The sequence below is a fragment of the Vombatus ursinus genome, unplaced genomic scaffold (genome assembly GCF_900497805.2).
Source record: "Vombatus ursinus unplaced genomic scaffold, bare-nosed wombat genome assembly UNPS02009975.1, whole genome shotgun sequence".
Lineage (NCBI taxonomy): Eukaryota > Metazoa > Chordata > Mammalia > Diprotodontia > Vombatidae > Vombatus > Vombatus ursinus.
In genome coordinates this window covers 4,672,747-4,684,855 of record NW_020949753.1, presented here as the reverse complement: position 1 = coordinate 4,684,855, position 12,109 = coordinate 4,672,747, and the positions used below count along the sequence as shown (strand labels likewise).

Sequence of the window (12,109 nt, the reverse complement as noted above, 5' to 3'; positions counted from 1 at the left end):
TCAGTTGTATCTGACTCTTTATGGTCTCATTTGGGATTTTATTGGCAAAGATCCTGGAGTGGTTTGCCACTTCCTTCTCCAGCTCATTTTACAGATGAGGAAACTGAGGCAAACAGGGTTAAGTGACTTGCCCAGGGTCATATAACTAGTAAGGGTCTGAGGCCAGATTGGAACTCAGGTCTTCCTGATTCCAGGTCTGGTGATCTATCCACTGCACCACTTAGTTTATAATTAATTTTAAATCTATGTTTTCAAGGCCCTTTCTTGCATGTAATTGTTATTGCATTATGGTCTGAAAAGGGTGCATTTAATGTTCCTGTTTTTCTGCATTTGATTGTGATTCTTTTTGTCCAAATACATGGTCAATTTTTGTGAAGGTGCCATGTACAACTGAGACAAAGGCATACTCCTTTCTATTGCCATTTAATTTTCTCCAGAGGTCTATCATATCTAATTTTTCTAAAATTCTATTCATCTCCTTAAATTCTTTCTTGTTTATTTTACAGTTCTAGTTCTGAGAGGGGAAAATTGAGGTTCCCCACTAGTATAGTTTCATTGTGTATTTCCTTCTATTACTCATTTAACTTTTCCTTAAAGAATTTGGATACTATGCAATTGGTAAATATATGTTTAGTATTGATATGACTTTGTTGTCTATGGTATCTTTTAGCAAAATGTAGTCTCCCTGCTTATTTCTTTTAATGAAGTCTCTTTTTTGTTTTTACTTTGTCTGAAATTATGATTTCTACACCTACTTTTAAAAAAAAATCTCAGTTGAAGCACAATAGTTTCTGCTCCAACCCTTATTTTTACTCTGTGTCCGTCCGTTTCAAGTGTATTTCTTGTAAATAACATATGTTGTATTCTAGATTTTAATCCATTCTGGTATTTACTTCCATTTTATAAGTGAGTTCATCCCATTCACATTCACAGTTATGATTACTGATTGTGTATTTCCCTCCATCCTATTTTTCTGTTTATCTCTCTCTCTCCTTTTACTCTGTCCCTCCTCAAAAGAGTGTTTTGCTTCTGACCACTGCTTCCCTTAATCTTCCCTTCTAACAGCTCATTCTTCTTCTCTTATCCCCTTCCCTTCCTGCTTCCCTATAGCTTCCCTGTAGGATAATCCTTTGAAAATAGATTTCTATACCTGAGCGTGTATGTTATTCCCTCTTGGAGACAATTTTGATGAAAGTGAGGTTCAAGCATTGTTCACCCAGCCCATTTTCCCCTCCATTGTAAAAGCTTTTCCTTGTGCTTCTCTTTTTTGTAAGATAATCTCCTCCATTCTTTTTTTTATTGGTGAGGCAATTGGGGTTAAGTGACTTCTCCAGGGTCACACAGCTAGTAAGTGTTATGTGTCTGAGGCTGGATTTGAAGTCAGGTCCTCCTGATTTCAGAACCAGTGCTCTATACACTGTGCCACCAAGCTGCCCCGATTTCCTTCATTCTTCTTCTCCTTTCCCTCTTCTCCCAGGGCATCCCTCTTCCTCACCCCTTCCCTTTATTTTTTTTAAATCATCCCATCATAATCAATTCATACCTATAGTCCTTCTAACTGTTCTAATAATGATAAAGTTCTTGAGAGTTACAATTATCATTTTCCCATATAGGAATGTAAACAGTTTAACCTTATTGAATCCCTTATGATTTCTCTTTCATGGTTACCTTTTTGTGCTTATCTTGTGTGTTATATTTGAAAGTTAAATTTTTTTTTTCAGTTCTGGTATTTTCATCAAGCATACTTGAAGTTCCTCTATTTCATTAAATATCTATTTTTTTCCCTACTCAGTTTTCCTGAGTAGGTTTTCCTTAGTTGTAATACTAATTCCTTTGCCTTATGGAATATCACATTCCAAGTCCTCTGATACTTTAATATAAAAACTACTAGATCTTGTGTGATCCTAACTGTGGCTCCATGACATTGTATTGAATTGTTTCTTTCTGGCTACTTGCAATATGTTCTCCTTGACCAGGGAGCTCTGGAATTTGGCTAAAATATTCCTGGGAGTTTTCATTTTGGGATCTCTTTCTGGAGATTCTTTCAATTTTTATTTTACCCTTTGGTTCTAGGATATCAGGGCAGTTTTCCTTAATAAAACTTGAAATATGATTAATAGGTTCTTTTTGTGATTATGGTTTTCAGATAGTCCAATAATTTTTACATGATTTCCCCTTGATCTATTTTCCAGGTCAGTTGTTTTCCCCTAAGATATTTCACATTTTCTTCTATTTTTTTTAAACTTGGTTTTATTGTTTCTTTATGTCTCATAGAGTCATTAACTTCTACTTGCCTGATTGTAATTTTTTTATTTTCTTCAGTGAGCTTTTGTACCTCTTTTTCCATTTGGCCAATTCTATTTTATAAGGAGTTCTTTCCTTCAGTAAATTTTTGTACTTCTTTATTTGTTTTTTAAGGTGTTATTTTCTACAGTATTTTTGTGCTTCTTTTACCAAGTTGTTGACTCTCTTTTCAAAATTTTCTTGCATCGACTCTCATTTTTCCAAATTTTCCCTCTACTTTTCTTATTTGATTTTTAAAATCCTTTTAAAACTCATCCAGGAATTCCTGTTGGGTTTGTGTCCAATTCACATTTTTTCCCTTTGAAACTTTGCTTATAGATATCTTGACATTGTTGTCTTCTTTTGAGTTTGTCTTCCCTGTCACCAAGGTAACTTTTGATGGTCACATTCTTTTTGTTGTTGTTGTTGTTTGCTCATTTTTCAAGCCGATTTCTTGATTTTTAACTTCATGTTGAAGTCGGACACTGCTCTGGGTATGGAGGGAAGCACTGTCCCAAACTTCAGGTTTTTTTGTGTTGCTGTTTTCAGAGCTAGTTCTATGGGACTTTAAGTTTTTGGTGCTTCCAAGCCGGTATAATCTAAGGAAAGGAGTAGTCCTGCTCTCCTGGCCTGTGCTCTGAAAGGGGGAGGGGGGGCCCCGCTTTCCTCTAGTCACAAGTGCTAGTGCTCCTCTTCTCCCTGAAACTGTGAATAGGTTTCCTGCTCCCCTGCAGCCACAAGTGTTAGTGCTCCTTTCTGTCTTGAAACTGAGAACAGGACCCCTATTCCCTTGTGAGTGACCACAAGCACTCTTCTCTGCTCTACAATTGTGACGGGGCCGCAGTTTCACTCTGGCTGCAAGCACTAGGGCTCCTCTTTGCCCTGGAACTGTGACTTAGAACCATGTATGGTTAATGCAGCAGGGTTATGACCCCAGCACCAGTCAAGGGTCCCTTGTAATATTTTTCTAACCAGTTGTCTGACCCCCTTGCCATCTGTGGGCTGAGAGCTTCCAAAGCTGCTGCTGCCACTGTTGTGGCCACCTCCAAGGCACGTGGCTGGAACTGCTACTGTGCAGTCTGTGCTGCGCTCTGGGCCAACCACCACCTCAGTGTGACAGACCTTTCCTGCCAATCTCCTAAATTGTTTTGGGCTGGAAAACAGTTTCACCCCAACCTTTGTTGGCTCTACTGCTCCAGGATTTGATTCAAGGCATTATTTCAAAATTGTTTAGAGGGGAATGTTGGGAGAGTTCAGGTGAGTTTCTGCCTCTACTATACAATCTTCTGCTATTTATTTCTACGCCTTTCTTATTTAACTATTCCCCCATCCATCTTTCTATCAGAATAAAATATTTCTGGTAATTACTACTTGGTAATATAGTCTGAAATTTTTTTCTTTAAATCACTCTTTTTTCCATTATAATGCTTGATATTATTAACCTCTAAATGAATTTTGTTATTATTTTTTATTTATTTTTATTTGTTGTTTTTAAAAATTCTGTAAAGTATGCTATCCTTTGATCTTAGATCCTTTGATCTCTCTCCTTCCTGCCAAAGTTTACCCTTCCATATGGACATTTGATTCATTTTTTGTTGTTGTTGTTTTGGAGGCAATGGGGTTAAGTGACTTGCTCAGGGTCACACAGCTAGTGAGTGTCTGAAGCCAAATTTGAACTCAGGTTCTCCTGACTCCAGGGCAGTTTTCCATCCACTGTGCCACCTAGCTGCCCCCATTTGGTTCATTCTTATAGCATCACAAACATAGAGTTGGAAGGAAGCTTAGAGGTAATTTAGTCTAACTCAGAGGTTCACAAGCTTATTTGGCCTTCTTTTAAAAAAAAAATCTACTCAGCACCCTCCTGGAAATCTACTTTCTTTAACCCTTTAACAGTTTTTTAAAAAAATTTGTATAATTTCAAAAAATATATATATTTTTAAAATGACACATTTTTAATTTAATAATTTATTGTAGATTTGTGGGTTTATTTTCTGCGTTGAAATTTTGATGGTGCAGTATTACATCATGTAACCGTATAGTATTGTATTGTAAACAATTCATTACATGCACGTATTCCTGACAATGCATGCTAGATCTCCTGACAATATGCTACAGGCTCACCTGTCAACACTTGCTTGTTAAGACCCGTCAGCAAACTTGACTATTGATCTGTTATAACTTGCATTTTGTGTGTTTATTTGGAAAATAATATAATCGCTACTACTCTGTTACACAACAGAAGAAACATGTACAAATAGTTTTTTCGAAATTCTCTTCTCTTCTTTCCTTTTGCTTCCATTGTCCCCTTATTTTTACTCAACAACCCACAACTGCACCCAAGGCTACTACCACCCCACCCCGATCATTCCAGTGCCCTCCAGGGGGCAGTATCACCCTCTTTAGGAACCTATGGAACTATATCATTTTACAAATAAGGAGACTGAGGCTTGCCAAAGGTTACAAAAAGGTGGTAAGTGGCAGAGGTAGGATGTCAAGCTGATTCTTTTGACTCCCAATGTAATGCTTGTTCTGCTACCCCACACTGTCTTCCATATGCTCTTGCTCTATCAACCACTACCCCTCTTTCTTCATTCCCTCCTTTATTGGAATTCCCCTCAATCTACATATGTACTTATGTTTCAATTATCCTAAAAATATCTTTTACCTGGCTGTCCCCTCAGGCTATCATCCTGTGTATCTCCTTTCTATTTGCACAATTTCTAGACAGAATCCAGGAGTGGGGAACCCATGGCCTCGAGGCCACATGTGGCCCTCTAGGTCCTCAAGCGTGGCCCTTTAAATCCAATCTTCACAGAACAAACCCCCAGTAGAAGGATTTGTTCTGTAAAACTTGGACTTAGTCAAAAAGCCACACCCAAGGACCTAAAAGGCCACGTGATGTCTCAAGGCCACAGGTTCCCCACCCCTGAAATAGTCTATACCCCATGCCTATATATACAACTCACTCCTTCCACAATCCATTGTGATCTGATTTTTTATTCTGCCACAGAATTGAAACTGTCCTATAATCAAAGGTCACTAGTGACAAGCCTTATTATAAAATTTAGCACCATTTTCACTTTTCAGTCTCCTTGACCACTCTGTAGTCAGAGTGCACTGGCACTGATGAGCACCCCTCTCTCTTATAACTCTCTATTCTCTCAGCTTATCCTTTTGACTTATTCCTTTGTATTACATGTGACTTTCCTTCCCTATTTAATTCCTTAAAGGCAGGAGCTATGCTGTTTTTCATCTTTTTTATTTCCAGAGCCTAGCACAGTACCTTCTACCAATGCATCAGACCCTGCTTAGCACCTTATAATCTTAGACAGTTGCTTGGGACAATGAGAAGCTAAAGTCATGCAGCCAAGATGTATCAGAGACAGAACTTGAACCCAGATCTTTTTGACAATGAAGCCAGCTCTCCATTCCCTAAGCCACGCCATATAGTAGGTGCTTAATAAATATATTTTGCATTGAACATTTTCCCTTTGCAAAAATTCCCTAATGCAAATATCTAACTAATATAATAAACAATACCCCAAGCCCTAAACTCCATTCCAATTATCTGGCAATATGACTTCTCAACCAGAGTATTTATATACTTTCTATTTATCCAACTTGCTGGAACATTTGATAACTGCTTCCTACCACAAAAACACATTTTTAGATGAAAATTACTTTACCCACTCTTCCCTACCCCATAAGCTCTCCCCATGCTGGTGCTAAGCCAACTAAAGCTCATTGGTCATTCAGAACCAGAGCAAACTTTAAATTTCAGCAAAATGCCCAAGTCTTGCAAAGCCTACTGAAGAGTACAGACTGAAGATACCAGGTAATTTTGTAAAATAATGTCCTCAATAACTAGTAATTCTGTTTATAGTAGCTATTTCTCTTATTTGTATACTAATGTCATTTGAGTCTGAAAGATACATGTTAATTGTAAAAGTAAATGCATACTGAAATTAATCTAAAATGAAAGAACAAGAGGGATGAAATAAAAGAAAGCCCCTTGTATTAGGGTGGTATTGTCTGGTCCTCCTGGTACTGGGAAATTAACATTTATAGGATGTTTAGGGAAGATGCCTACTCAGAATGGATGCAGAGAATGTGTGCTGACTGTGGCCTCTTCCTCTTCTCCAAGTGCTGATTCCCATTGGGGTGATAAAACCTGGATGACCGAGTTGTCAAAAGACATGGATGCATCCATCAGACCATCGCCTGCTAAAGGAACTTTAGGAGATCTGACAAGGACTATAAATATAGCTTTTCTCTGTGCAGAAGGAGGACAGGGTAACATTCTTGTTGAAACTTTAGGTGTGGGGTAGAGTTTGCTGTTATATATTTTACATAATGCTTTGTCATAAAAAAGGGAGATGTATCACATTAAGATACCTTACTTTTAAGTTGGTAATCTGCTACCAGTATCTATATGATGGTGGGCAGTTCTCTTAACCATTCTAGGTCTCATTTTCTTTATCTGTAAAATGAGGGATAGATGACTTCTAAGGTCCCTTCTATTGCTAAATTTATGTTCCTTTGACTGACTATTGGGGTAAGTTATTCTCTCTCAAAACTGACAATAGTATAACATAATAGAAATAAATATCAATTATCTATGTTGTATCTCTCTAATCAGGAATATAACAAATAATATGGTTATTTTGATAATTCTTAAAGTTTTACCAAGTTGTAATGAGTAATTTGATACTGGAAATTTGTTATCATAGTTTCCACCATTTCTATCTATAAATTTCTGGGAAATTTACATGGTTGAAGCACAATCTAACTGTTAACTAATTTAACTGTTTAGTGAATGGGTTAGATTACTGACTATGAGCTCAAAGAAATCTATGAATTCAGAAGAACGGACTATTTTGAAGCCTGGACTTTAAAAATAATCTTAGTTTATCTTCAGTGAATGGAATATTTATTCAATTGAATGAATCCTTTAAAATATTTCAATATGACACAAGAATATTTTGATTAAAATTTTCAATAATAGAGATTATTTTGACATTTAATAATGAAATGATGGTAATTTAGTTATGACTTTAAATATTTTAAATGGATTTACAATTTTATTATTATCTTAATGCACTGATATCAATGCCACAGCTAATGATCTAATTTAACCTATCAATAATCAACAAATAATATGTTGTACTTATGTTAAAAATTTCAGAAACACTGACAATGCTTACTTCATTAGGGGCTATTAACATAAAAATATTTAAATTGTTTTTTAAGGACTTATGATTGTAACAGTGTGGAAACTTCTTTAGCCAATGTTCAACTATGACTCGTCTGTAACTTGGAGTCTTACAGAATTGCCTGGAACACAGAGAACTTAAATACTTAACCCAAGGTCTCACAGTCATGATGTGTCATAAGCACATGAAAACAAAGACAGCTCTCTATGAACTCTGCTACACTGTGCTACCAATGACATGATAAATTGTGCTTTTCCCAGGGTCTCATTTAGTCATTTTGTGAGTAGGCTTTGATATAGACAACCTTTCTCCAGACCTTTGAGTTCATCAGTGTAGAAAATTCCCAAGAAGGAAGCTCTCCACCTAGGCAGAAGGGCAACTGAGTTGCAACTTAGAGCCTCAGAGAATCACCAGGACACTGAGTCATTGAGTCAAGTGACTTGTCAGAGGAAAGACATGAACTCAGTTCTTCCTAGCTCTTTATACTAAATAGCTTCTTATATGCTGTACATGTATGCAAAATAAATTCATTGAACACTAAATTTAGCTAAATATAAAGTCTCTCTACAATGAGGAAGTGGCACAGAAAATTTTGTTTTAGGATTACAGAAAGAGATTTAAGTAAAGATTATCTAGTCCAATCCCCTCATTTTTTAAGGGTTTTCTTAATTTTGTAATCCCTTTCTTTCCTTAAAATAAAGAAACTGAAGCCAGGAGAAGTTAAGTGAATTGGCCAAGGTCATATATATTGGAATGACTTTGCATCCATCTTGGCTTGAGGTGAATCAATTTGGTAGTTTTTTTCAGTCTGTTTTACCTTTATCGGAGGTAGGATGCAAACTCTGTTGAACAAGGTATGGTTAGCATTCCTAGCTCTTAAGTCAGAATGAATGATTTTCAAGGTGAGGTGGGTGGGATGCTTACTAATATATAGCAGGGACAGCTGGGAAGGCCACAGCTTACAGGATTCCTGTTGTGGGTCTGGCTTGCAAGCTGAATGTCTACAAACACAGGATTGGCAACAGGAAGCAAAGACCCTGGAGTACTAGTGAGCATGCCAAGGAAGGGCAGGGTGTTGGTCAAACTGGAATTAAAGGCGCAAACATGTCAAGATCTCCTATTTCTTATTCTAGAAGCTAGACTAATGGTGAAATGATTCTTACCTTCCCAAGACAATAACTATGAGAATTTCTGCATGACACTTCCATTTCTAGACATCACTTGAAGTTTTGTAATAATATCATGAAAAGAAATTATGGGCTGACATCTCAACAAAACAAATTATAGACCTGTCAAATGAATTTTTGATGCCTTCTACACTTTACTCTCTCTGGATGTCCCAAGGTCTGGTATCAGGAAATGTGTTTATTAAACACATTGATTATTAATTAACCAGATTAACATCAAATATTAGCATCATATTAACATCAATAATCAATTAACATTGATTATTAATCAACCAGTGTGAGGGACTGTCTGATGTTGGCAGCTACCAGGTTGGGCGCTGTGCCAAGGGTAGGGTAAGATCTGGGTATTTTGGAAGTCGAGGCAGGGGCTGTGGTAGGCAGAGTCGTGGTGAACTGGGATGGGCTGGATACGGAGAAGCCCTGAGGCAATGGACAGTGCTTTGTGAGATAAGCTGGGTGCAAGGAAGTAGCTGAGCTTGAGCTCCTGAGGCAAGGGGCGGTGCCACGTGGGAGTGGGATGGCAGAGGACTGGGTTCCCTCTGCTTAGTCCCCTCCCTATATGCAACGTCATCCCCAGATGCCTCTTGTGACCTTCCTGACTTCCTGGGTCCCTTTGTGCAGCACTGACCCAGACCCCTCCTCCCAGTGTCTGAGTCTGACTTCCTAAGTCACGTACTCTGTCTATGCGCTAATCCCAGACCCCTCCTTCCTATATCCGGTCCTAGCCTCCTACGTCACTCCCTCCCCCTTGGTGTGCTAAACTCAGACAGCCCCTTCCGGTATCTGACCCTACAATCATTGGCTAGTAAGCGGGCTGGGGAGGAGGGGCTAAGTAGGTACTTAGGAACAAGCGTGGTCAGATCACACGCGCTCTCTCCTGGCTCCTGCCCTGTTGCTCTGGCCTTGCTGCTTGGGCTTGCTATGATGGCTTGCTGTGTTGGCCTCTGAATAAAGCTCTGGTGTTGGCACCTCCCGATGGCTCGTCTCTGTGTGGTTATCCGGCAGAGAACCGAAGACTCGAGTGTGAGTAAGACTCTGGTAGTGTGATTCTTATAAGAGAAGCGGGTACCGGCGTACGGCCGGCAGAAGGTCGGTGTGCGGCCAGTACAAACCAGAAAGCATTTATTAAGCCCCTACTATGTGCTAGCTCTGAACAAAGACAAAAATGAAACAGGGAGATTCTCCTGTTAAGGAGTTTGCATTTTATAAGAAGAAACTATATAGACATATATAAGTAGTTAGGAAATCTATACAAAATATATATCCCAAGTCCTTTTGGGGGGGTGGGAAGAGAGGAAGGAGTTGGAGTATGAAGAAAGAACTCAAATAGGTGATTACCCCTGACTTTTGAATGAAGCCAGGGATTCCATGAAGTTCAGATGAGGAGGACACGCATTTCAGATATTGGGGGCTCAGTCTGTGCAAAGACATAAAGATGGATGATTCTTGTGAAAAACAGCAAAGAAACCATTAGTATTTGACAGCAGACACTATGAATTACTGTTGTTATTCAAGTGACAGAAGCACAATTATTTTTCTGTTTTCTTTATTTCTCTTTATTTCTTTCTTTCCTTCATTTGTAATAATCTCAAATGGCCAAAACTCATTATGATCATAGGAAATATTGACAAATTGATGAGATTTAGTGATTAATCATGGAAAAAGAAAGTCATGACATCTGAAAGAGGACACTATAATTTGTACTTTTAACTTTAAAAAAAATCTGATTATTGTGACTAATTACTAACAAAGCAAACAATTGCTGTCTTTTATTAGAAATCCTCAAAGATGCAAGTAATCCTTTTGAGCCTGTGTTTTCTAAGTGTCGTCGGGGCAGCACCAGTAAGTACCCTCTAAGAACCTTCCATGACTCCTGATTCCCTCTAGAATCCAAAACAAACCCCTCTGGTTGTCATTTTTAGCCCATCACAACCTGACTCCAACTTACTTTTCAAGCCTTAGCAAATATAAATCCCTTTTATACTCTCTTTAACTAAGCCAAGTTCACCCTTTTTTTTTCTAGTTCTCATAAATAATATTTTATCTCCCACAGGGTGCCCCATGCCTGGAAAGCTTTTCTTCCTCACTTCCATCTTTTATAATACCTAGTTTTCTTTGGTGTTCAGCTCAAGTCTCACCTCCTACATGAAGCCTTTCCTGTATGATGATTATAAAGGTTCCACAGACATAGTTTCTGAGTAATTTAATCATTTTATTAATAAGACCAGCACGTTATTAATAAAAAGATGGTCATTTGGCCATCTCTCGTAGGCCAAAGACAATCATGGTGGCAGGCTTACAGTTCATATACCCTTCCGGAGGGGTGGCAGTCAACTCTGATTGGATAACACAATGGAAGATGAGCTATATTAAATGAAGGGCTAAGAGTGACATCATCTCACCCTTGGACAGAAAAACTATTTCTATAATCAGACCACCCCCAGTCTTTGGATATCAAGACAAAAGGATCTGTCTCCACCCAAGCTTGATTGAATGGAATTCATTTGAGATTCCTTGTAGGGTTGGGTTGGGTCACATACAGGAGACATTTAACTGGACCTTCAGAGACAGGTCTTGAAAATAGAAAAGAAAAGGGGAAATCTGAATCTCCCTAAATCATTAGTTATTAATAATCATTTCGCTCACCTAATTTCTCCCAACTGCTACTAACCCACCCAGTAATTACTTTGTACACATGTTTTACGTGTACATGTTCCTCCCCCACTAAAAGGGGAGCCTTTTGAGAGCAGGGTTTGTTTTTTTTTTCTTATATTTTTGTATCCTCAGGCATGTTCCTTGGCACATTTGTTGGTATTCAGTCATTTCATTCACGTCTGACCCTTTGTGACACCATTTGGTGGTTTTCTTGGCAAAGATAATGGAGTGGTTTGTCATTTCCTTCTTCAGTTCATTTTACAGAAGAAAAAACTGGGGCAAACAGGATTGAGTGACACTCTCAGGTCACACAGCTACTAAGTATCTGAGACCAGATTTGAACTCGGTCTTCCTGATTCCAGGCCTCGCACTCCATCTACTGTGCCACCTAGCTGCCCTCTCTGGCACATACTGGGTACTTAATACATGCTTGTTGGTTGATTGATTATAAATATATAGCAACGACTGTGTAGTTATCTTTGCTTAATAGCTAGATTAGTAGCACTAACCAGGGTGCTAGCCTCACATAACTCAATCATGTCACCAAGTTGACTTTTTAATTGCACAGAAGCTCTGAAGGAGCCAATTTCAGAGCAATATCCTTCAAATTATCTTTAAAATTCCAATGGCTAGCAACAATTCCTAGAAGTCATAAGACAATATCTCAAAGGAAATTACATTTTTCAAACTTTCATTAAGTAGCTGTTATACAAAAGGAGCCATGCTAAGTGCTAAAGACATAAACAAAACAGCCCAGAAACCAATCTTTGT

At 38.3% G+C, this 12,109-nt stretch overlaps 1 protein-coding gene across 1 annotated transcript in view; it reads left to right on the top strand.

Moving 5' to 3' along the window:
* MEPE (matrix extracellular phosphoglycoprotein) overlaps window positions 1–12,109 on the top strand; it is a 34,210-nt gene that overhangs the window by 10,081 nt on the left and 12,020 nt on the right. Inside the window, exon 3 of the mRNA XM_027853394.1 lies at window positions 9,741–9,772. Within this exon, the coding sequence (XP_027709195.1) occupies window positions 9,741–9,772 (32 nt within the window). The remainder of the gene's footprint in view (window positions 1–9,740; window positions 9,773–12,109) is intronic.